Source organism: Rutilus rutilus (assembly GCF_951802725.1).
Source record: "Rutilus rutilus genome assembly, chromosome: 7".
Lineage (NCBI taxonomy): Eukaryota > Metazoa > Chordata > Actinopteri > Cypriniformes > Leuciscidae > Rutilus > Rutilus rutilus.
Window position 1 is genome coordinate 38,292,375 of NC_140221.1, and position 27,943 is coordinate 38,320,317.

Below are 27,943 nucleotides of genomic sequence, written 5' to 3' on the forward strand. Positions count from 1 at the left end.
TTATGGAATATTGCAGTATTTATTTTAAATGATTTATCCATGCTCGTCATCATCATGTGACCTCGTGATCTTTAATCAAAATAAATTCCCCTCCCACCCGCAGCGGCATCTCTTTCCTTCTCTTATGAAGTGTTTACTGGTGCAAGGGCGAAATCACATGACATCCTGCCCTATAGTCCGGCCCTACATTTTTACACTCTGCCACAATATAAAAAGACTGTCACAACTTCCGTTTCATGTTGACTTTAATATAATTTAGCTTTTTGCCTTTTATTAGACAGGAGGGTGAAGGGAGTCGAACCTGCATCCTTAAGAGATCACTACAGCTTAAGAGCATGTGCATTACTGCTGCACCACATGATTTGTGTCTACAGTGCACTGCTCTCTACTGAGGGATTACAGGCTACAGCATTACCACCAGTACCACATACAGGTTTAGCATTGTATTGCAGCACTCAAAGTTCAAACAATATCAACTTTGACCCCATTTGCCATTGACATTTTGAAGCACACACAATTATTACTGGAAAATTGGCGTAACAAATCATTATGTGGGCGAAGCTATTCTGTATATAAGCATGAAAGATTAACAATGTATAGTTCAGTTTTAGCACTGCTGCGACAATGTGAGGCAAATTTAGTAACAGTTGTGTGACTTCACTAACCACTTAGAATCCAGTAAATTAGACTTATTGTTGATTGTGCCTTGTTAAAAAAATCTCTATTTGCCTAGTGCAATTAATGTTGTGCATTGTCTGCCCACACAAAGCAGTTGGTAGACAGATTTTTATTGACAAGAGATGGTTGTGTATATTTTCTAGAGATCATGACTGCAGTAATTCATTAATAGATGATCAAATTATGATTTATATCCAGATACAGGGTAGTTGAGCATGCTTTCTGCATTTTAGGTACCTTGAGTGGTGGAGCAATGCTGTAATAGTTCTAGTCAAGTATGCCAGAACATGGTATTCACCTGTATCCTTCAAAACCTGTAGCACTCAGAACCGGCCTACAAGATGGGAAATTGCGTTGTGAAAATTGCATTCAGTATGTGAGAGACAAAGAAACAAAGTTGTAGTGGATGTTTGTCAGACATGTACCTGTGATTTGTATATTTCTAGGGTTAAAAGACAGATGGAGGAGAAAGAGGCAGAGTATGTGTGCGGTTCTCATATTTCATATTTCACAGTGTTGAAGAATGGACATTAATCACATCCAATGTCATCTATCAGAGAGAGCGAGACAGACATTAAATCAATACACACACTCGCTCGCACACATGCCAGATGTCTGTCAGATGGTGCTAGGGCACAGATGCTGAACAGAGGTAGAGTCGTGTCGTTTATTCCCCGGTCGCATCTCTTCTTCTCTCCATTTCTGGTCTCCTCCCATCTGTATAGCTCAGCCCAGTGACGAGCTTGCACGACGAGATGAGTGACCTCAAAACACCCTCCAGCAGCTCAACAAATAGATCCAAAGAAACACCATGCATATTAAATAGTGATTTTTAAAATGATCGACCTGTAACTCTGCCCTCCTGGTCGATAACAGATGTCATTCTGCCTAGTCTCAAAATCTGGTAAGAGTGTAAGTTTCCATGCTTCTCTTTTCTATGTTTTATGTATATATTATATTGGCTTTAAGTTTTCCAAAAAACCCATATTGGCAAACCACTAATATTAAATATAGTTATACATTACATTAAATATGCATTTATTATGCATATATTCAATGTACAATTTAATGTTAATATACAAATACATACAGTGTTGGGTGTAATTAATTACTAAGTAATCTAATTACTGTAATTTAATGACTTTTCCATAAAAATACTTTTTTTAAATTTAATTACAGTTACTTCTGATGTAATTGCATTAAATACTGTATAGACTATAGAACAATTCTATATAAAACAATAGTGATATGGTATAATGTTAAAATGTATGTTTTTAATGTAACCTTCTCCCTTTACAAACTTATATATACACATATATATATATATATATGAAGAGTTCAGATGCAAAAGCCTCTAAGTGCCATCTGAAATTTTCTTCTAAAATGATCATTTTTATCAAGCTCGTATATTTAAGTTCAGTAATTTCACTTAAAAGCCAGTGAAAATGACCTATTAATTGTCATTTAAGTGAAATTACTGAACTTAAATATACGAGCTTGATAAAAATTATCATTCTAGAAGAAAATTTCAGATGGCACTTAGAGGCTTTTGCATCTGAACTCTTCATATATACACACAGTGTTAGGTAAGTTACTCTAATTAAGTAATTAATTACTAGCTACTAATTACATCTTCTATATATCTATATATCTATATCTATATCTATCTATATATCTATATCTATATCTATCTATCTATCTATATATATATATATATATATATATATATCTATATATCTATATATCTATATATATATATATATATATAAATATACACAGTATATATACATATATATATACTCACCTAAAGGATTATTAGGAACACCATACTAATACTGTGTTTGACCCCCTTTCGCCTTCAGAACTGCCTTAATTCTACGTGGCATTGATTCAACAAGGTGCTGAAAGCATTCTTTAGAAATGTTGGCCCATATTGATATGATAGCATCTTGCAGTTGATGGAAATTTGTGGGATGCACATCCAGGGCACAAAGCTCCCGTTCCACCACATCCCAAAGATGCTCTATTGGGTTGAGATCTGGTGACTGTGTTGGGGCCATTTTAGTACAGTGAACTCATTGTCATGTTCAAGAAACCAATTTGAAATGATTCGAGCTTTGTGACATGGTGCATTATCCTGCTGGAAGTAGCCATCAAAGGATGGGTACATGGTGGTCATAAAGGGATGGACATGGTCAGAAACAATGCTCAGGTAGGCCGTGGCATTTAAACGATGCCCAATTGGCACTAAGGGGCCTAAAGTGTGCCAAGAAAACATCCCCCACACCATTACACCACTACCACCAGCCTGCACAGTGGTAACAAGGCATGATGGATCCATGTTCTCATTCTGTTTACGCCAAATTCTGACTCTACCATCTGAATGTCTCAACAGAAATCGAGACTCATCAGACCAGGCAACATTTTTCCAGTCTTCAACTGTCCAATTTTGGTGAGCTCGTGCAAATTGTAGCCTCTTTTTCCTATTTGTAGTGGAGATGAGTGGTACCCGGTGGGGTCTTCTACTGTTGTAGCCCATCCGCCTCAAGGTTGTGCGTGTTGTGGCTTCACAAATGCTTTGCTGCATACCTCGGTTGTAACGAGTGGTTATTTCAGTCAAAGTTGCTCTTCTATCAGCTTGAATCAGTCGGCCCATTCTCCTCTGACCTCTAGCATCAACAAGGCATTTTCGCCCACAGGACTGCCGCATACTGGATGTTTTTCCCTTTTCACACCATTCTTTGTAAACCCTAGAAATGGTTGTGCGTGAAAATCCCAGTAACTGAGCAGATTGTGAAATACTCAGACCGGCCCGTCTGGCACCAACAACCATGCCACGCTCAAAATTACTTAAATCACCTTTCTTTCCCATTCTGACATTCAGTTTGGAGTTCAGGAGATTGTCTTGACCAGGCCCACACCCCTAAATGCATTGAAGCAACTGCCATGTGATTGGTTGATTAGATAATTGCATTCATGAGAAATTGAACAGGTGTTCCTAATAATCCTTTAGGTGAGTGTGTGTATATATGTGTGCATATATATATAAAATCTTACCTTTCATTAAAGTACAATGATTAAAGTGGTGGGTAAATCATATTATGAAATAAAAGCTTTTCTCCAAAACAGGTTGGCCATAATTATTGGCACCCCCTTTTATTAAATACATTTTACATTTATTCATTTAGCAGATGCTTATATCCAAAGCGACTTACAAATGAGAACAATAGAAGCAGTTAAACTAACAGTAGGACAACAATATGCAAGTGCTATGACCCTTCTCAGTTTAATCTAATGCAGTAAATGTTAATCATTTATTTTTTTTATTTTTTTTATAGAACAGAATAGAATAGAAGAGAAAGTGTTAGTTTTACTGGATGAAGTGCTGTCGAAAAAGAAGCGTCTTCAGCCGTTTCTTGAAAGTGGCTATAGACTCAGCAGCTCTGGTTGAGCTAGGTTGAGCTAGGCAGATCATTCCACCAGCAGGGAACAGTCATGGTAAAGGTCCGAGAAAGAGATTTTGTTTCTGGATGGCACAAAATACTTTTTGCAACCTCCTTTTGCCAGGAGAGTTTTTTCCTATAATGCCTGATGAGTTTGGAGAACACCTGAGAAGAGATTAGAGACCATTCCTCTATTCAGAATCTCTCCAGATCCTTCAAATTCCCAGCTCCATGTTGGTGGTGCTTCTCTTCAGTTCACCCCACTAATTTTTTATAGGGTTCAGGTCAAAGGACTGGGATGGTCATGGTAGAAGCTTCATTTTGTGCTCAGTGACACATTTTTGTGTTGATTTTGCTGTTTGTTTTGGATCATTGTCCTGACAGAAGATCCAACCATTGCCCATTATGATTTCTAGCAGAGGCCGTCAGGTTTTGAATTTTTTATCTGTTGGTATTTTCTAGAATCCGTGATACCAAGTATCTGAACAAGATGTTGGACCTCCAGCAAAAAAAATAGGCCCACAACATTAAATATCCAGCAGTATATTTAACCGTGGGCATGGGGTACTTTTTATCCCTGTGGCTGGCAAAAAGCTTATTTTTTCTAGTTTCATCTGACCATAGAATCCGGTCCCTTTTGAAGTTCCAGTCGTGTCTGACAACTGAATATGCTGGAGTTTGTTTTGTTTGTTATTGCCCTGATTGTGGAAATGGGAATTTTCAATACTTTAGCTATTTTCTTACATCCACTTTCTGTTTTGTGAAGTTCAACAATCTTTTACTGCCTCTCACATGCATTCGATTTCAAATTCAGTTGTCTTTCACAGCTTCACACACAATTATGTCAAAATGTGGAGTATTCAATGTAAACCGAGTCTGTTATGTCCTATGCGAATGAAAACAAATGGGAGAAAATCGGATGTGTAACTATATTCGAGCATTCATTCTTAGCCTAATAAACTGTTGCCATCCGTTTAAAAAAACAAATATGAAATGATTTGACTGAATCATTTTATCTTTAAAATGAATCAGTTTATATTTAATTCATACAATGAAGACTATATAGTGTTTTATTTTTGCATTTGATTATTCAATTTCGGTAGTATTTCTTGCTACATGTTAAATAAACCTCGCTACTGTACTTGAAATATATATTTATTTTATTTGCTTTTTTGTTCCTATTTTTAATATAAAAATAAAATAAAATTGCATGCCTTGCTTTATTACAGAAGACTGTGTGTAATGATTGTAGTCAGCTTAAAGGGCATTTGTTTTATAATATTGGGTTGACTAAAATGAGAAGGGAAAAACTAAATCAATTTCAAGGTTCACATTTAATTAAGTAGGATTTTTTTTCTTCTAGACCTATTAAACTGTCTACTGCAGTCAAATAAGAAAAGTAACACAAAACACTAAACTACAATCAAATCTAAGCACATATCGAATCCAAATTTGATTCAAAATCGAGAATACATTTTTTTTTTATGGAATCGTGACCTCAAGAATAGATTTGAATCAAATTGTGAGATACCAAAATATTACCACCCCTATAAAACATGCTGTTTATGTAAGTACGTCTGGTTAATCTCAGTGGGCATTACTTTTGTTTCTCTCAGTGGAAGATGAAGTCTTTCTCCCAAAGTTGCATGGGGCTGCTTAGGCTATGTCTTTGTGTGTTTTTCTTAAGGCTGTCCCAAACAGACAAACTGGAAGTGACAGCATTGGCCACAGCAGGTGACAACACCAGCAGATGGAGGTGCAAGGTGACAGGAGTCAGGAGTGATTCAGTGACTCTATGAGTTTGTGTTTGTGTGTGTGTTTGTGAGGTTTGTGCATGTGTGCCTATTTGTAACAGAAATGGAAAGAATAAGAAGCACAGGCAAGCTGAGTCAGTTCTGATTGGTTGTGGTTTCCCATGACAAGTTGGAGTTCTTAATTATATCTTATGATTAGCTCCACCCTGTAATATCGAGCACTCAGGTACGCTTTTCTTGCTTTCTGAAGTATTACAGGTAGAGAATTTCATTTTACTTGGCAATGTAGCCTGTCATTACATCAAATTAAATTCTGAAAACCTACGTTTTAGCCTTCCTTTTTGGTGTGTGGTGAAATCAAGTTGTCGAAATGATTTAGTTGCCATGATGAATTTACCATCAGGACACAGTCTTTCATTTGAAAACAAATCTATCAAGTCAAGTCAAGTCAAGTCACCTTCATTTATATCAAAGCAGCTTTACAGTGATAATAAAAAATGTAAGTAACAGATTGTTTTGGCTTTACAGCAGCTCTAGAATAAAGTTATTGTCCAGCTAAAGTTAGTTTTGATTGATTCACTTCCGTTCCGTCGCAACAATCATTAGTTATTAACTTAAGGGTCCCTAACATGACAGCGTTCTAACAGAAAACCCTTAAGTTCTCGCTGCACTCACTTTAAAAACACAAACCTGTGAGAACGCTGATGGCGTGCACATGCGTATTACGTGTTTAGTCTATAGGTATGCGTGTTTGAATATATATGTGCGCAGGCGTGTAGTCCTTCTTTACAAACCAACCCTCAACAAACTATTTGTCTGGCCTTAAAATTCATAATACAGAATTTTTATCGCTTCCGTGTAGCCACGTGAACCGGAATTATCCCGACAATGTTTTATCTGTACAGAGGTAAAGGGAATGGAAGGAGGCCTTCACAGGGGAGAGACTAGTTGACACTTCAGGACTGCATTGTCGTCGTGTCCAGGCGCAGGTCCTTCATCAGATCTGGATACGGCCTGGATCCGGCGGACTGTGGTAAACCTTGGGATAAACAGAGAGACTAATATTAGCATAGACATCATTCTTCTTTTGATGTAACAAGTACAATCAGGATTTATGGGAAGTGTTCCCGGTTCCTGCTGACCTAATCTATGCAGCCTAACATTGAATTAAAGTCTATAATGTGTTATGTGTATGCTAGGTCAAAGAGATGTGTTTTTAGTCTAGATTTGAACTGACAGAGTGTGTCTGCTTCCCGGACAATGTTAGGAAGACTGTTCCAGAGTTTTTGCGCTAAATAGGAAATGGATTTTCCTCCAGCAGTCGATTTTGATATTCTAGGTATTATCAACTGGCTGGAATTTTGACATCACAATGGACGTGAAGTAACGCTATAATGCATTGAGCTCACTGAAGTTATGCGGAGCTAAACCATTTAGTGCTTTGTAAGTAATCAGCAATATTTTAAAATAGATTTTTTTTACAGTGTATCAGAGTTAGAACTGGCTGCAGATAAAGTCTAATATACATGTAGATAACTAAAAAGATGCATTGGGATTGGCATTTAAAGACATTCTGAACTCTATTGTAGTTAGACAACACGTGTCAGGACCTACTCATTGTCATAATCATACTCTAGATCTAATATTATCACATGGAATCAACGTTGATGCCGTTGAAATACTACAGCAGAGCGATGACATCTCAGATCATTATCTAGTCTCGTGTATACTTCATTTAGCCAAGGCTGCAAAGTCGACTCCGTGTTACAAATATGTTAGACCTATCACTTCTTCCACTAAAGATTGCTTCATTAATAATATTCCTGATCAGTTTCATCTCCTCAGCATTGCAGATAGCCTAGAAGAACTCGATATTGCGACAGAAACATTTGACTCTCTCTTTTCCAGCACCTTAGACACAGTTGCTCCTTTGCGCTTAAAGAAGATTAAAGAAAATAGTCCAACGCTGTGGTACAACGAGCACACTCAGGCCCTTAAGAGAGCAGCCAGAAAAATGGAGCGCAACTCGAAGAAAACAAAACTAGAGTTTTTTCGCATTTCATGGAAAGAGAGCTTTCCCCTGAGAGACGGTCGGTTTAGTCAGTCTGTCTGCTTCCTGACCTGAGCCCCAATTCATGTTTGAGCTCTAAGACTATGTGCCATATTACTAGAGATAAGAGCAGCACCATCCCAGGAGGGATGAATACCATCTCTTTTCAATAGGTCAGGTCTCCCCCAAAAACTTTTCCAATTGTCTATGCATATATATTATTTTGCGGACACCACTTAGACAGCCAGCCAGCCATTGAGTGAGCACAGTCTACTCATAAGTATCTCATCACTCCAGCGAACAGGAAGGGGGCCAGAGCAAATTACTGTGCCTGACATCGAACTTGCGAGTTCACACACCTCTTTAATGTTAATTTTAACTATCCTTCATTACAGGACTCAGCCTTTGTCATTTTAATGATACACATCAGCAATAGCCAGGATAATAGAAATAAATCAAGAACTATTATATATACACTCCTGGGCCAAGCCAAAAAAGCAAAATCTTCTAAATATAGTGTTCTTTTAAATACAAATCACTGGTCAGGAAATGAGAAAGAATTGCACAAATATTGTAGATAAAGTAACTTTATCTCTTTCACAGAATAGCCTTCCCCAACACACAGACAGATTTATACAGGAAGAAAAGTCAGTGTTGTTCCACTCAATGTCAACAGTTAATGAGTAGTATGTCTCCCAGTTCGTTTGAGTTCAATGTGAGACCAAATATTCACTATAGGTTTCAAATCTGGACTCAGACCAGGCCAAAACATGAGCCTGATGGACTTGTTCTCAAGCCACTACTTAGTTGTCTTTGCAATTTGGGCAAGAACATTGACTTGTTGAAAAATAACATCTGATCATTCCTTTTAGATGACAACTTTAACATTTATGGGAAGCAAGCCATTTTGCAATATTCTCCTGAACTCCAAATCATTAAATTACTTTTCACAGTGAAGTACAGTAGCTTATCAATACCAGCAGCTAAAAAGTCTTCCCACACAATGATTCACTAGGGTAGAGATGTATTTATTATTATATATTTCTCAGATGCTTTATTTATAAGACACTGCTCTGGAAACTCATGTTTCATTGCGATTCATCACACCACACACAACTTCCCATATTCTGCTAAAAACTTAATTCAGTGTTTGATTTTTTTTTTTTTGAAAGAGCAATGTAGTCCATTTGCTAAAAAATAGCTAATTTCCTGACCAATAATTTTTGGTTAAGACAATTAAAAGTTTAGTGTTTAGCCATTTTGGGCTTTGGACATTTTTTTTTTGTGTGTGTGTGTGTATATACTTTATCTCTCTCTCTATATATATATTTAATTTGTGTTAACCACTGCTGCATATCTGGTGAACAATCTGAACCTCAGGCTACCTTGAAGGTATTCTTAACACCACATTAAACATTCATAGAAGCTTAAAGGGATAGTTTACCGAAAATGATGATTCTGCCATCATGTATGACTGCCTTTCTTCTGTGGAAGATAGAAGAAGAATGTGGGTTACCAAACAGTTTTGGTTACTATTGACTTCCATTGCTTGGACAAAAACAGACATATTGACATATATTCTTTTGTGTTCCACTTAAAAACGAAAGTCTTACAGGTTTGGAACAACACTAAATTAAATATTCATTTTTGGGTGAACACTTTTCTGATAAGGTTTTGAATATAAGTCAGGAGGTATGGAGCCAAGTAAAAATGTGTCCATCTGGTTAAGCATGTACATTCTATTTGTTCTTTTTTATTTTTAAAGAAAAGACTTATGGGGCCCTATCTTGCACCCAGCGCAATTGACTTTGTACACCGACGCATGTTTCATTCCTATTTTGCACCCGCGCAAAGCGCGCTTTTCCCTCCACAGAAGCACGTCGCTAAACTAGGGAATGAACTTGCGCTCCCTGGGCGGTTCAGCGCAAAAAAGGAGGCGTGTTCCGGCGCAAACGTTCCCTGGTGCTATTTTACTGTTCCATAAAACAATTGCGCCACTGGCCAGAAAAAACCTAGTCTAAAGTCAGTGGCGCGTTGCGCGTTGTTCATTATGCTATTTTAAGGGCGCATGCTTGACCATAATGTATAGAGTGCACAACGCTCATACACTGTGATTCTCTAATCTACACAGAAGCAGCAGTTTTCATTTTTGCAAATCATATTATTACAAACGATAGATAGATAGATAGATAGATAGACAATTTATTATAAATATAATAATTTATTATAAAAGCATACATCTAGCTTACACATTTACCCACATTATTATATGCCTGTTTAACCGAAGCTAATTTGGGTGTGTTTCTCCCATCCCCAATGTCACTTCTCTCTCTTTTACGGCCGTGACGAGAGCGTTGGTCTCCTCGGCTGTGAACCCCTCTTGACGCGCGCCTGGCAAATCCGCCGTTATAATAGCAATACGCCAAGGAAAAAGTGCGTCTGCTCTTAAAGGGAATGTGAGATGATGCTCTGATTGGTTTATTTCACGTTACGCCCAAACCACACCTATGAATAATGAAGCTACTTCAGACCAACCCCTTTTAGATTTGCGCCCGGCGCAAGAGTCATTTATCCCGCCGGGAAAATAGCAACAGCGCCGAGACCCGCCCACAAAGTTACTTGCGCTTTGCGCTTTGACACTTGCGTTTCAGATCGTTAAAATAGGGCCCATGTTTTGACTTATGATGTATTTTTGAGGCATATTATTAAAGGCATTCAAAACGAATATAGTTCAAGTCAGACAATTCTGTAAAATTATATCAAATTAAATAATTCTGTCATATATCTATCAGACTGTAGGTGCTGTCCCAGGGGGGCAGCTCTGCTTGGTCAGCTCTGCTTGTCCTAAGGCTTCCTACACCGTCCGTCACAACGAAACGGATTATGACTCGTTTGAAAAACAATTAATTTCATTGACTCAGAGTCGACTCTTACTTTTGAAAAACAATAACTTTATATACAGTGAACTTTCAGATTTAAAACTTTGCAGGATGTTTTCATTCACTTAGAGATATGTTACACACTACATAAAAAGGTCATTTTCAAAAATCCATAATAGGGGCACTTTAATATTAAAATAAAAATATTAAATAAATGAAATTAGTTAATTATTAATGCTGTTTATAATAAATGAGTAAATAATGCATTAAAACATTAGCATACCTTCAAATATTGTTACATTAAGTAAACATTGCATTAAAAATATCAAATAAAAAGTTGGTAATAAAAAGGAAAAACAAAGAAACACAAGAGAGATAACAGAACAAGTGGCAGATCTATTGCACTTACACATTAAGACTTATTGCACAGATCTATTTTGACATACCAGATCTTTTGTCCTGTCACTTGCTATGGTTATCACTGCATCAAACATAGCAAGTCCCGCATTTTAATATGGTTTTCACTAATGGAACTTTGCAGTGTGTATTTTAAAATTTCAGTATCGACTTTGCTGCGAAGGACAGTACGGGTACCTATGACAACCCTATTTAATTTGATGCAAACGAAAATTAGGATGTGTTGGAAATTTGGAAATCCCACTTGAAATTTGTGGAATGTTTCATTGTCTAAGCAATCAAGAGACTTGTTCAAAAGTACAACATGTTGAACAGACATCATAGTATGTAGAATATTTGGCTTTTATTCTACGTGAAGTGTCTGTGGTGGTCGGCGATGTCTACTGTCGTCCTTGTAGGATGAAAAACTGGATAAGTTGCCATACAACTCTCACAACTCTTAAACAGCTGCAAACTTTTCTCTTCTGCCTCTCAACACACGCACACACACACACACACACACACATAGCACTGTCTGTGGCATGACAGCCTCATTGGTGTGACAGTAGACAGAAAGGCCATAGAGAGTGACTGTTTCAGCATTGGTTCTGCTCAGAGGGTTCTCCCTCATGAATTTGAACTCCTCTAGAGTTCTGTTACAGAATTCTGAACTGTCTGGAGAATTCTACTCTCTGTTTGATGTTTGGTGAGTTCTGGATACTTTGAGTTTTTTAGTCTATTTAATTTTTTTATAGAAAAGCCCCCATAAATAATAAAGAATAAAATGGCAACAAAATTCCCCATATCATACCTTATTGTATAATATTTCAGGAACATTTTTGAGATCACGTTAGCTCTTTTCTAAACTTATTGAGCTGCCTGCTACTTACATTCTAATTCAAGTGAGGCTCATAAGTGACCAATATGAAGTGTTCTTCATAGACAGCAACTCAGCACGGCACACAGAAAATGCATAAGACTCAGCTCAAAGTACGTTGCTGAGTTAAATGTGCTATAGCATAATATTTACACACATATTGGGAAAAATAATATGTTTTAATGACCAAAACTTGGTCAACGAAAAATTGGCCAACATTAGGTGTTTTAGGAGGCAGCAGTTCAGTTTCTTAGCTTTGGAGCCAAGTTTGCGATACCTTAAAGTACAGCAAATGTAAACAGCTCACTAGGAACAGAAAAATTGTCCCCCCTTGATATGTGAAAACAAAAGGATCCATGTGCACTACCATTGAAAACGTTTGGTGTCGGTAAGATCTTTTTGAAAGAAGTTTCCCATAGGGCTGGGACGGTGAATGAATTGTGCATTTCGTAGAGAAGACCTGCTAATGCTGATGTGTGTTGTATTTAAGCTATTTATTTATTTTTGTCCCTGTGCGCTGATCGGAATTTTGGAGATACAACATAACCAATAGGCTATACTAGAAACTTTAGCCTTTAAATATCTTTGCTGCATTGGATCAGTCTCCTTTATAGAACAGCCAAGAGCTTTCTAGCCTCGCGGCAGCAGCATCTTGCATCGCCCATAGACCTTAAAACAATCAGCGGATGGCGGGCGGGTTCGGTTTTGAAAATTGGTCAAAAAACGTTGGTGCGGATGGATGGCGGACGGATGAGTTTTGTGATGCGGTTGCAGATGAAATAATAGCCCATCCGCGCATCTCTAATACGAATGGAATGTTATTATGTGTCATGGAACATTGCGCTCCCCAACTCGCGAAAGGTCGGATTTGCTCCATCTTTTGATGATAAGTTTTGTTTAGAAAACCTTGAATCCATGTAAATTGTGAATCCAAGAAATTTTCAGATGGCACTTAGAGGCTTTTGCATCTGAACTCTTCATTTATTTGATCAAAAATATAGGAACCACTAATTTGAGGTGCATTTGAGATGATTAATTCCTCTGGAGTGTCTAACCTCCCTTTCACCTGCTTTTTGGCAGTATGTGACTGCTACAGTGTGTAGATTTAGAAGAAACAGAGTACAGTTATAAGGAGAACCCCCTTGTGTCTGCTGCTTTCATGATCTGTAATGAGTCAGGAAAACTGTTGTGAGAACACTAAGAGGCTTCCCTCTAAATCGAGTGTTATACAGGAGTGATTGGACATGCTTGTGCATTTTTTGCAGTCTGGAGGACTTTAATGGCCTTCATTGGCTCAACAGTGACAGCCCAGTGTTGGCAGTCTGTGTTGAGCTTATAGAGCACTGTACATTTTAATCATATTCATTATGGCAAGATTATACTGTCTCGTGTAATTATTGTAAAGATTATAACAACACTAAATATACTGGCAGCATATCATTCTCTCTCATTGTCTCTCTCACTTCGCTGATCTGCTAAAGGACAAAGAAAGCCCAAAGCTGCTTGATTTAGATGTCTGTTATGATCACTTATGAATCAACTGCCTCTGGCTTTATGACTGGGACGTCAACTATCACGCTGACACACACCCTCTGTACTAAGGGTGGAACGGTACACAGAAGTCACGGTTCGGTTCATACCTCGGTTCAGACATCACGGTTCGGTACGAGTTCGGTACAATGGAGGGAAAAGCAAAACAAAAAAGCAGAAGGCTTGTGCATGTCTCAGGCTGTACCACCAAAGGAAAATAAATTACTTAAGCCTTGTATTTTTTAAATAAGTTTTATTAATAAAGTAAAGGCATAGAACCAGTTTATTTGTAGTGCACTGACAATAGTTTTATATAATTAGTTTATTAATTAAATTAATAAAAAGACAAAAAGACCTTGAGATATGTTTGGTAATTGTACCTGAATGAATTGAAAATTAATTTGCTACATTTCAGATTAATATATTTGTTTTCCTTAAAATTTTAATTAACAGTAACTTAAACACTTTGCAGTTTGAATGATGTCCTGTATAAACAAAATGACGGAGTATGTTTTTATGTTTCCACTGTTCGATCTCGCCACACACACACACACACACACACACACACGCACACAAATACAAGTAAACACTTTGCGACTTTTCGATCCCGCCCGCGCCTCTCCCTCTCACTCACTCACTCACTCACTCACTCACTCACTCACTCTATCTTTACATCGCAGCCTGCTTCAGAGCTAAGGTGGGGCTACAGATTAGGTGTCCCTAAAGAACCCGCGTATCTAACAGTAGTTTCGCATTACATTAATTAATTTGCACGCAAGTTTTATTTATTTTTATATCGTGTATTCTCTGTGTAAATTTATGCACCGAACCGTGACGCCCGTACCGTTTCGGTTCAATACGAATACTGTACCATTCCACCCCTACTCTGTACTGTTCTGATGCAAAGAGAGTGAATTTGATACTTTGTTGCATCATTGTATAAAATTAGAATAATTTGTCACTTTTTGTTTACATGTACTTCAAAAGGGCATTGCTAAAAAAAAAAAGTAAAGCAGTGGTTCTACATTAGTGGAATCTGTTGGGTCACCGAGAGAATTATTAATTGCAATTAACTAAACTACCATTGCAAGGTTTGTGTAAGATTTTTTTGTTTTGAAAGAAATGATTTATTCAGGGAGGATGCATTAAATTCATCAAAAGTGAGCGTAAAGACTAAAAAATCTATTTAAAATAAATTCTGTTGTTTTAAACTTTAGTAAAAAAACTTTGTAAAAGTTCAGGACTGGAGTAATTATGATGAAAATTCAGATTTGATCACAGGAATAATAAATTACTTTTTGAAATATATAAAAATAGAAAAGTTATTTTAAATTGTAATAATATTTCACATTACTGTTTTACTATATTTTTGATCAAATAAATGCAGCCTTAAGTTTCTGAGCATAAGAAAAATATTTTAAAATATATTTTAAAAATCTTACCGACCCTAAACTTTTGTACAGTGTATTTAGAAGAAAACACTTTCCAGATGCTACTGACGTCATTAGAAGTGTTTAAATTGAATAAAAAAAAAAAAATCATTAAAATATTATAAAATTATTATATTAATAATATTAATGTTTGAATTTTTTTCCATTCACACCACATACAATGTACTTGTACAATGTACAGTAAAATCTGGCGAAACATGGCAATTACCAAAGGCATAAAGTGTCTTATGTGACGGAGGAAGTGTATGTGTGTTTGGGGCAGTCGAGGGAAGCAGAGGAAAGGTTTTTCACATGTTAATGTATTTTTTAGTAGAATTAGGGAATTTCATTGGCACACGAGGCAGCTGGTGGTGTAGCGCTGTCTAGTGTATTTTGCTCGTCTGTATCACCCCGGCTGTGTGTTTTGGTTAAACGCCACCCTGGTGGTACCATCCCACATCAGTGGGCGGTGGCCATTTTAAATTGCTTTTTCGCACCTTCGGTGGGAATGGGGTTTCAGACTTACATGTGCACAGCCTGATACACCCAAGAGAGAGCAGTGTTATAGATCCTCAAGCAAATTGCTCACACTTTTTCTTACACTTTCTCTCTCTTTCGCTGTTTGAGGCCTTTTCAATTCCTGTATCATGAGAGTTAGTAAAGTTAGATTACATTTTTCAACTATTAGCCTCAGATTGTAAATGTATATGAATCACTAAAAAATTGTTTTTTACTTTGATAACACAGGTAGAAAATGTCTTTTCGATGTCTGTATTCATCCGGAAACACTTGGGGCCCTATCTTGCACCCAGCGCAATTGACTTTGTACACTGACGCATGTATCATTCCTATTTTGCACCCGCGCAAAGCGGACTTTTCCCTCCACAGACGCACGTCGGTTAACTAGCAAATACACTTGCGCTCCCCGGGGCGGTTCAGCGCAAAGAGGAGGCGTGTTCCGGCGCAAACGTTCCCTCATGCTATTTTGCAGGTTTAGAAAACAATTCCGCCAGTGACCAGGAAAAACCTAGTCTAAAGTCAGTGGCGCGTTGCGCATGTTATTCATGCTATTTTAAGGGCGCATGCTTGGCCATAATCAATGTAGCGTGTGCACAACGCGCGTTACAATTTGAAGCTCTCATCTACACAGAAGCAGCCGTTTTCATTTTTGCAAATCATACATTATTACTAGGAAAAATATTAGGTCTTGTAGGTCTTGATAAGCCTAGGGCTTCTACGTATCCCTTTTCGAACAGTGTGATTATTATGCAAAAAAAATAAATAATAATTTTGTTTTTCTTGATTTTGTTTTATTTTTATTGATGGATATTTAATGTGTTGCTGTCTTTGGTTTATTTATTTTTTAATTGTTCGAAATAAAGATTTCATTCATTTATTCATATTAATACACGAGGGAAATCATTGTTGTGTCCATGAAGATGTGAAAATAAAATAGGCATAAATCTAGCTTACACATTTAATCATACGCCCAAATTATCATACGCCTGTTTAACCGAAGCTAATTTGGGTGTGTTTGTTTCTCCATCCCCAATGTCACTTCTCTGTGTTTTACGGCCGTGACGAGGACGTCGGTCTCCTCGGCTGTGAACCGCTCCTGGCGCGCGCCTGGCAAATCCGCCGTTATAATAGGAATCCGCTTAGAAAAAACGCGCCTGCTCTTAAAGGGAATGTGAGATGTCGCTCTGATTGGTTTATTTCACGTTACGCCCAAACCACACCTATGAATAATGAAGCTACTTCAGACCAACCCCTTTTAGATTTGCGTCGGGCGCAAGAGTCATTTATCCCGCCGGGAAAATAGCAACAGCGCCGAGACCCGCCCACAAAGTTACTTGCGCTTTGCGCTTTGACACTTGCGTTTCAGATCGTTAAAATAGGGCCCTAAGTGTTTAGAGCATGTGGCATGAAGGTAGTGGCGTGGGCATACGTTTTGCAGTGGAAAGGCTGTAATGGCTTTTTTGGGACATCATGGCACTGTGAATACTAAACTTATGAATATCTATTATAATAATAATAATAATTATTATTATTATTATTATTAGTAGTAGTAGTAGTAGTTTTAGTAGTAGTAATAGTAATACTACTACTACTACTACTACTACTACTACTAATAATAATAATAATATAGGTTGAATCAATGATAATTACTGTTATATTTATAATAATCAAAACTTTTATAGTCAACCATTATATATTGCTTTTTAGATAAGTAAATTACATGTTATTTTGTTTAGTTGTCTTTTCAGAATCGTGGGAGAATTATGATCTCTGTTTGAAACAAAAAAAACAACAACAACAACGTGTTTCTCAATTTACCCAGATTTGTGCAGCTCTAACAGAAGTACCTGTACATATTTTAATATCAGGTCACTAATTTCGGGTGAGTAGCTTTTTCCACACCCTTGCATGACGGATTAGCCTACATAAATTTACTTCTTCATCAGGTTGTTTGTTTTATTTATGATACTGACTCAATTTTGCACACTCTCGTTCTTTACCGTTCTCTAAAAGCCCTAACAATACGGATGGCAGGAGTGTGCCAATGTTGGCTCTACTGTAGGTCCCGGTAGAGTGTAAATTTCTGCTTTAGCCAGCTCAGAATCTGATGGATCTCTCTAAGTGTGTTTGCACAGCACATTTTAATCGATTCTTAAAATGTTCAATTAGGGCCAAATCAATTTGCGCAAGGTGGTGACGATCAAAGTCAGCATACACTTCACACACACCTCTGCCTCTCTTGGCTACACACACAGAATTCAACATGCTATTCAGTGCTATAATGATATTTTTTTTCCCCTTTGTTTCCTACCCTTTCTTCCATCTTGTCTTTAATTGGATCTGTTTTCTTTGTTCTCATAGGTCTAATTTACATACGGTCGGTTTGGACACCCGAAGGGAGTGTGGCAGTTTGGCTTTGTCATGTCTAACTACAGTGTTCATATCCCAGGATTCTAGTTTTGTTGCCATGGTACCCATGCCAAACTGACCAGTCAGTCCAGTGTCTTTCACCTCTCAAAGGTGGCATACAACATCTTTGTTTTACATTTTTTTTTGGAACTTGTTATCAAAGGTTGCCCATGTGCCAGGTTTATTTTTTTTTGTCAAAGAAAAGGAAAATGCACGAAATTCCAGCAAACTTTTATTCTGTACCATGTTGGTTGAATGATTAAATTAATTCACACAGATTATCAGATCAAATCAGTAATTTGAAAACTTTTTTGTAAGACTGTAATTTCACAAACAGAATGAGTGATTCAGCGCTACCGTGTCTTCCCTCTTTCTCTCGCTCTTTCTGTCTCTCTCTCTCAAAATGTGCAAATGGCTTCCGCCTCTCAAACAGCTTGTGAGGACCAAATAAAAAAAGAAATTTCACAGTTTATTGCACTTAAACCATCTAACACACACACACATTTTTTTTAAATGTCCTCCTTTGTGAGTATCCTTGTAAACAAAGTCAGTTGTGTCTCAAGTCAATGTAAACAGTTGAGAAAGAAAACACATTTGAATCAGCATATTGGATCTGTGCATTAGCTCTTAAAGTGACAGAAGCCTAAAAAACCGGCTGCTGTCTGTGTCATTAATGTTAACCAAACAACAAAATACAGAGAAAATAATTTACTGATCTTGACCTTATAACTTCTGTAACTTTAATTGTAAGGATGCATCTGAATTAAATTTTTACAACTATCCAGTGTTATTTTACATTTGATTACTTCCTTCAATTTATGAAGTATTTCATACCTGAATACAAATATAGGAGTAAGGGGGAATTCCCACCAGTTTTCTGAAATGAAATTCAGGCCCTGTATCGCTTTCTCTCTCACTTTCTATATGTATTTCTGTCAGAACTACTATCGTCAAATACAATTGACAATTAGCATATAGTTTGGATTGGCGATATGGTTCTGTTCTGGACAAGAACTCCCTGCGCATCCATGCAGCCTAGCATGGATAAGAGCAGGGAGAGCAGCAATAACCCCCCTTAGGGTAAACAGAACAGAACCAACATGAATGTACTGCAGATGTCATTAGTTAATAAAGATTTTAATGTGCAGCATAATTGAGATTTAATTCTGATTTAAGGGGGAATCAGAATGCAAAATCCTGACTGGATGAGAGGAGGAGCTGGGGATGGAGGAGGGTAATTAGCTCCTGAGAAACGCGATAGCTGTTGATAATACTGAAGGAGCTTATTCAGCCCTTTAAGGATGCTGTGATAGGCGTCGTATTCCTATAGGTAGACGTGGATCAGCTGAGAGTCAGCTGATGCGAGCTTGACTAACGTGAACTGCCAGAACTAACGCTACGCTCAATTTACATAATATATAGAGTAATATACAAGCGCATATGCACCAGGTAGTGAAAATATGACAAAAGTTGGAACGAGGAAAGACAGGATGGATAGATAGAGACAAAATTGGAGAGAAGTTTGGTGATGGATCGTTTGCTGTTTGTGCCAAAGGTCAAAGTTTATTGGGGCATCCATGTGGCGAATAGTTTTAGAGCTTAGTCGGAGACAGGAAGCCGATTAACCCGAAGAGCTTCCTGCAGGGTTGTGCATTTCAGTTAGTGTGTGTTTGAAGGAGTGTATTCCAAATGATGTCTTGAAAGGGCTATAAATCATTCTTTTTTTTTTTTCTTTTTTTTTTGCTCTCCTGACTTACTCTGTGATGTCATAGTGAACGTGGGTGTGTCTGAATTTGATACAGAGTAAGATCGGCTTTGAGCGTGTGTGAGTGAGATAGCAAGGGTCAGAAAGTTTGAGAAAATTTGTAAATGTGCACTTGCTACAAGGTCACGGTTTTTGGAAGCAGAACGAAGCAGCTGCTCTTGCCATGAGGGGCCAGAGGACAAACGCCAGAGGAGAATTCTTTTATCCAGGCGTAAAATACCACATGATCCGTCAACTCCATTACTGCCCGAATAATATCCACACACACGTACTTGGGTTCTTCAGCCTCTTTATTTGAATGCCCTGAGGTCCCTGAATACAGCTGTGTGTTCTTGTGCCATCTTTGGTCTCATCCAGGATCTTTGGAATGGTGTTTAGTTTTTAGAAGTCGTTTGCTTCAGCCTACAGCATATAAATTATTGTAGGGCCAATGAAGGGGCTAGAATAAAGTGGACGGGATGGAGTGCCTAGCAACTTTCATCTCACAGCAGGCTTTGTTTGTAGCTTGCAGACTCTGAATAAAGACTAACTGAAATGGAACCTTATAAGTAACTGTTCTGGAACAATATAGGTGACAACCACACGATAATCTAATAAACGTTCACTACCATTCAAAAGTTATATATTTTTTAATGTTCTTATGATCACAGTGTTTCCCACAGGATTTTGTGAAACTGTGGTGGGTGGACCTCAGTCCCTTTTAGGAAGAAAATTGTGTACATTTTTTAAGTTAAATTCATTAATCTGGTGCACTTTGAGAGTTCTAAATAAGAGTTCCAACCACTGATCTACTGTATATAGAATGTCATTATATAGATCAGTGGTTCCAACCCATATTCAGTGTGGAAAACTGAACAAAGAAAAAAGTCTGCATTGAGCCTGAACTTTAAAAGGGACTCACCTCTTTTAGTTTCATTACACTACATAATAATAATAATAATAATAATAATAATAGTAGTTATAATATTATTCCTATGTCAGTAATAGCCATATATTGTAAAACAAATGCACTGAAAAATAAATGAAACTTTCATAATTAGCTTTTGTCCTAATTTCTATACTTGAAAGGGATAAACCTGTAAGCTTTTATTTTGACGGAAACTGCAGTCGAGCTTTTATTTTGGCGGAAAACAAGTTTTACAATTGCAAACACATCTCATTACAAATCCAGTGAAAAGCTGCAATCATCAACTATGCAAATGTAAAAATAATGCGTAACTGCGTTTCCAAATGTACGCTAAACTCAGCACATGCACAGATAGCATTCACTGCATTCATTCACTGTGAACTGAGACACGGAGCTGATCACGTGAGCGAAGTGTGCACTTCTCTTTCCGCAGCGCAAACAGAAGTTTAAATATATTTTCGCACCGCCAGTCTAGTTAACGCTGCCAGTGTTACTTCAGTCTTGACTGACTGTCACATGATTCTTTAGAAATCATTATATTATATTAGATTAGATTAGATTCGATTCGATTCGATTCGATACATAAAATCTTTGAAATAGATAGTTCTCCACACAGGCAACTTCTGTATTCTGCTTTGTTTTGAGTAATATCTGTAATAAATAATAATATGTAAATAATATAATAATTAATAAAAAGAAATAATCAGTACCTGTAAAACAATTTTTTTCCACACTTGTATATTATTGAGGTATAGTCTAATTCAGTTAAATCCACTCCAAAACAACATGTAAAACAAAACAAACTGTGGTTGGTTACTTTAAATGTTAGTTGGGTCTCTTCCTGTAGTTATTCTTGTCCAGAACAAACTGCAATATGAACAACGCCATAGTCTGGCTAGGAGAGACTAAGAGATGTCAAGTATTTCACTTTCCATGGTTGGGATAAAAGCTGGGATAAAAATGGAAGAGATACCATAGGATTTATCGCGTGTCACTTTATCTGCCATAATGAAATTGATTGGAGGTTAAATTGGCAGAAATAAATGGGCAGAAATACAATTCCAAGAACCCAAGGGGAAGATTTTTGTATATATGAGTTGAAGCTTTGGGTGATACCGTCTCGCCTGCCGCAATGAAATCTTCAGTGTTGTGAGAAATGTTTGACATTTGAAAAGTGGCCTGGGAAAAAGAGAGTGAAAGTGAAAGGTTAGAAATGTGTGGGGTGTCGTCAGCCTTGGGACCAGCGGCTGAAACAAATCAGAGCGGAGGTGTTTGGGCTTAGAATTATGATCCTCTTTGTAGCCCTGAGAGCGCCATAAAGAACGGACTTGTGACACAGAGAGATGCTGTTTTTGGGACGACGCTGCCTCCATCTGCCGAAGCTACGTGCTTTATAGCGTGCAACCTCCGTATCGCAGCTCCCCAGGGCCGCCACAAAACATTGCACTTTTTAATTCTTTCTTTTTTTTGTGTTAGTCCTCTGGGGCTCTGCGAATTATGTCATGATCGCTTGTGGTGAGAAAGAAGACTTTATTCATCTATAATTTCCTGATGAGAGACTCATAAACAACATTAAAGGAATGTTCAGGTTTCAATAAAATATAATATTTAAGACGTAATGTAAACTACCACAGAAAATAGCTTTGACTTGTCCTGCAGTTTCTTTTAAAAAGCAAGAATCATGGTTACAGTTATGGATGACCGAATCTTATTTTCTTCGTTTACTTGTATTAAACCCATTCCTTTGTTGTATCGTTCATTCTTTCTCTTTCCCGTCACCATCCTCTCTTCTTCCTCGAGACACTGGGTCCACAAGGCCTTAAGTGTGTTTTGTCTCAGTGTTGATTTGAAATGAATCACTGAAGGTGTATCTCTCTCTGAAGGGATTATTATGTGTTTAAACTCTTGTTGTGAGACGCAGTGCCATACCAAATCTTCATTATATTTTCACACCTTTTCAATGCTTCACTCCCTCTACCTGAGGAGAAAGAGAGAGAGTGAGAGAGATAAAGGAACACAATAAACCTCTGGTTCTAGTCCAGACAGCTGCTTGAGTTTCTGTTGGTCTCCATTCAGTCACTGTTTCAAAACATGCAAATGAGACTCTCTGAATCAGCATGACATCTTTTATACTTGAATCTCAAAAATAAGAGAGAAAACAAACAAACAAGAAATACAAGAATAAGAAAGATTGTGTATTACATCATTTTATTGTATAATGAGCTGTGGTCGAAACTATTGCTGTGTAAAACGTGATATTGTTTTGCACTCCATTTTCTGATTTATCAAGTTTTCGGAACTTATATGATGCTAAAGAGACACGTGGGAAGAAATTTATTGTAAACCAGCACTGCATTGAAATTCCTATTTTTGCTTTTTCTTCATTTTCTGCACCACTGTCTCTGATTATTTCAGTTCAAATCACTTAAAATACAAACAGATACATACATATATAAAGTTGATACAAATTGAAGTTGATATAAATTGCAATCTTGCAACACAGAATATTTCCCATCTTAACTTTCTTATAATCTATAAATAATTTTTTTAATGTGCATTTATATATATATATATATATATATATATATATATATAAATGCACATTAAAAAAATTATTTATAGATTATAAGAAAGTTAAGATGGGAAATATTCTGTGTTGCAAGATTGAAATTCAAAAGCTAACTCTCAGTGATGTCATTGTAATTAAAATATACATTGAAATCGGTCTTTTTTGCATTTATTTGCATATTAAATTGTCCTTGGTCTTGCATTTAATCATCTTTAGCTGCCTTTATGCTGCAAATGTGGCACATGGCATGTGCTTGTCTGTTAGAGCAAAATGTTGTCTCATACTGGCTCTATCAGTACAGATCTAAAATTATAACAGGAAAGAACTTTAAATTTAGGGCCTGATTCATTGAAGCATTTGGCACACTCCGTCTGCTTGGCAGACTGTCTTACATTTGATTGGCAGAGTGATCTGATAAGCTCCATCAGAGACTTAGCGGAAAATGTGAACGTGTAAATACGAACAGGGATTTTACAATGATAGAGGTAAAGAAAAAACCCCTTAGAGAAAGGTGAATGACTGATTCTATGCTTTAATTAAGCATGAGTGAGCACAGATGTGGTGGAGCTTCCAACTGTTGCCTAAATACTTTTTCTTAAAAAATCAGATTGCATGACAGTTATGCAACTTGTGGGAGTTATGGTACACAGATTTTAATTAGCCAGGAAAGAAAGTTATAAAGATAGTTATTGGGTTGATATTGAATATAGTGCCACAATATACTGTAAAACATAATCGCAATTTTAAAGGTAAAATGCGGTAAAATTGTTAGGTAACAATCTGTTAATTGGTTAATGGTTCAGTTCCTTTACTGTGTATGGAGAAACTGTAATACATCTTAACAGAACATTTCAAAATGCTGTTAAATTTACAGTTTTTGGAAGTGAAAAATCACACACTAGCTTATAATTTACAATGAAACCCATACAGTGCGTGCAGAATTATTAGGCACGTTGATTTTCTGATCATGTTTTTTTTCCAGGCACATTTTACCAATTCCAAACCACATTAATCGTAATAACTACAATTAATTTTGTATTTAATCATTTATAAGTGATATATAATTGTTCATGAAGGCTGGAAATGAAAAACACCTTATTTTCAGGTGTGCAGAATTATTAGGCACATTTTCTTTTACAGATAAAATAAGCCAAAAAAGAGATTTAACTCAGACTGAAAAGTCAAAAGTTATTAAATGCCCATGAGAAGAATGCAATACTAATGCAATACTATAAATTGCAGTTAAGGCATGAACATTGGAAAGTGAAATACTCATTAGGCCAGCAGGGTCAGACAAAAACGAATTAAGGTGAAGAATTAAGTGTGAAACCATCAGGAACCCTTTAGTCTCCAGTGCCACCATTTTCCAGAACTGCAACCTACCTGGAGTCTCCAGAAGAGCAAGGTGTCAGGGTCTCAGAGACTTGGGTTAGGTAAAGAATCCTAAAATGAACCCCCACTTAATAAGAATCACAAGCTGAAGTGTAGTAAAATACATGAAGACATTTGGTCAATACATGAAGATATTTTTTTTATAGGCTTTATAGACAGACAGACTGAGAGTGACTCTTGAAGGACCAGCACCACATCCTCTTATACCACTATTTGAAGAATTCATCTTCCAGAATCTGACAGTAAGTTTTGGGAGTTAATTTTTAGTACATCTCTGCAAAATGAACTTCAGGGTAGGAGATGGACTAAAAATGAACTCCCAAAACTTATTAAAACGTATTCTGGAAGATGAATTCTTCAAACAGTGGTAGAAGAGGATGTGGTGCTGGTCCTTCAAGAGTCACTCTCAATCTGTCCGTCTATAAAGCCTATAAAAAACAGTCTTCATGTATTTTACTGAGTATTTTACTCATTCCCAGAATTCTCTGTGACTCTTCACATTTAATTTTTTTTTTTTTTCAAATAACTTTTTCTTCTTAGTTTTTTTCTTTCTTCTCAGAATGTATATTTGGGTTTTGTTATATCTTATGTTGTGAAATTAATGTTTATTGCATTCTTTTAATGTCATGTTGCCATGATGGTGTTTTGTATTTGTGTGCATGACACTGTGCACCTTCTATATATTAGTATTTACCTCAGCTTGTGGGAAAGATACTTGTTTTTTGGTGGATGTCAGTGTATTATAAAGGTATGGAACAGATTTTAGTCCTAGTCAGTAGGTTAGTATATCAACATTATGTCAGTTAAAGGTAGGGTAGGCCTTTTTTATAACCAGTTTTTGTTATACTGGTTGAAACTTCTCTTCACATCCTGATAGCAATCAATAATAGAAGTGGTCTAAATATTAAAACATGTATATATCTTCTATGGAAGTCTCAGGACCAAAAAATGGTTTCGGTCCAAATGCAATGATACAATGTCCTACCTGCATGGCGACGCTGGAGAGGGAGACGCCCTGAAGAGAGGGTGGGATCTTATGCTTGCAAAGCTAGCTTGCGATTGCTAGCCTAACTGAAATTGCCTACCCTACTTTTAATGAAATATATAAGTTTAAATATGTGGTGTTGTTTTTTTTTACTGTAAATTTAAGTTCAATCTGTAAAACCCAAAATGTTTCTACCTTATTTTACAGTAAAGTTACGGCAACCACAGCTGCCTATTAATAATAACAGATTATTATTTTTGTTTTCCATTTTACCTACCAAATGTCTGTGTATTTGAGTTACTAATTAAGTGTGTACTAGAGTATTACAAACTTTCTGACCTTTCAGACTTTATGCTGCAGCTCAAAGGTCTGGCTACTAAGACTGCATCTCATTGGTCAGGAATGCCTGCAGGGCAGTAATCAAGTAAAGTTGTGGTCTTGCAGCTGAACAGTTTGGTGTCTGATCCTGCAGTTGTTCAGGGATGAGATTTTACTGAGGTCACAGTCCTGCTGTAGTGCCATTCTTCCCTTGAGCAAGGCATTTAGCCCTGAGTTGCTCCTGTGGGACCTTTTGCGTTGGATACAAATGTCTTCTAAATGACATATTTCAATTTCAGTGATGACTTGTTGACTTTTTGGTCATATTTTAAGAAGAGTTCAAATATGTTGTCCCTGAGCACAAAAAAGGCATTTCCACGACCGTTATTACACCCTGACACTCACAGAGACAAAGAGACACACACTCACAAAGGCACTGCAGTGGCATATCCTGTCCAATGGAGCTGGAAGCAATTGTGTGAATGTGAGCCAAAGGGGCTACAAATGATTCCTGTTTTTCAACTGGTAAAGCATAGTGTTGAAAATGTGTATTTAAATGAAAAGGCAGGTTGTTTAAAAAAGCAAAAATGGGCAATTCTCAACCAAATAAGTACACATTATGCTCGATGCCAATTTTTTGGCTCATTTTGTGATGTCATTTTCACAGCTCCTGAGTAATTTGTTTATTGCAAGTTTTACAGCTTAAGGGCTTGTGTTTCTGGGTGGTCTTGTGCCAACTGAACAGCTACTTTTGAGATAGTTATTGCTAGTTTTGATGCTGTTCAGCTTTGTCATCACAAGAATAAATGACATTAAAAAAAATGTAGTGTATATTTTAGTGTGTATTTATAACATAATTTTCTCTCTGAATCTTTCTTTTTTTTTTTTTCTTGCTGTACCATCTGTTGCATTCAGAACATTGACTTACTCTCTAAACACACTTATACAATTATCTTTCCAAAGACCCTTGGCCTTAATTTAATTTGTTTCTCTGTAAATAAATGATTTTGTTGAACGAGATAAAACAAAAACCAGGGGACACTTTAAATTATAACAGAAAGCAATTTTGTACTTGACTTGTAAAAACATCTGAAGTGTCTCTGAAATTAAATAAACATACAGATAAATCTCTTTCTTTTTCTCTCCGCAGTGTGTGAGAGCAGGGGTGGAGGTAGTGATCTTGTGCCCAGGTTCTCCTCATCCTTGCCCACATACCTTCCCGTGTCCTGCCAACTGCAGGGTGCAGAGTCATCCTTCTTTCTCCGGGAGGCCACACAGGAAGTGATGCGTAACGGAAGCTTGCAGACACGCAGCGAGCCTCTCTTTCTCCACTTGCCCGATGCTGGCTCCACTTCCCTGTTGTCAGTCAACTGTAGCTATGGCAACCTCACTGCAGAGGCGCCAGTACCACCAGAGCTCCTCCAGGGGGCTCTTCCACGTTCATTCCACACCTCTACACACCTCACTCTGGGCTGGAAGGTGAGAGCACACCTGGTGAGCAGGAGGATAGGAATTGATCGCCCTCAAATACAGGTGTTGTTTTACCTGGCAGGCCGCAGATGGGAGGATATGGATCCTCCTGCGGAACTACTCCCGTGTATCCGTGTCGTTGGCATCCGTGATCCAGGGGAAGGTTCTGTGTCAACCGCCTGTCGCCTGGAGGGAAACATGGGTATCTGTGTATCCCAGCTTGACATCCCTACGACCTGGTTCAATGCTCCTCCGCCACGTAGACGCACACAGGAACCCGTTCCCATCACGGTTGAGTTGCACTACTCCATCCTTCCTCCAGAGACCCTGGGAAAAGAGTGCATAGCGGGTAGGGCACAAGGAAAAGCTGTAGGGCAAGAAGGGGATTTGCAGAGGATTGGGACGGTGACTCTCTCTTCTGGGGACAACAAAGCGCCCAGAAGCCGACTTAGACTGGATGGAGACGTCGAGATTCTGGCACCCCCCATCCCAGTTAAACAGGGACAGACTGTGGGATTTCAAGTACTAATGAATTCTGCTGCCACCACTGAGCAGTTCACACTGAGGTAGGA

The 27,943-nt window shown here is 37.5% G+C and overlaps 1 protein-coding gene across 1 annotated transcript in view; it reads left to right on the top strand.

Annotated features, from left to right (window-relative positions):
* The window catches only part of LOC311293577 (transmembrane protein 132C), a 215,224-nt gene that overhangs the window by 33,906 nt on the left and 153,375 nt on the right, over nt 1-27,943 (top strand). The window contains exon 2 of the mRNA XM_084413963.1: nt 27,052-27,937. Coding sequence (XP_084270089.1) covers nt 27,052-27,937 — 886 coding nt within the window. The remainder of the gene's footprint in view (nt 1-27,051; nt 27,938-27,943) is intronic.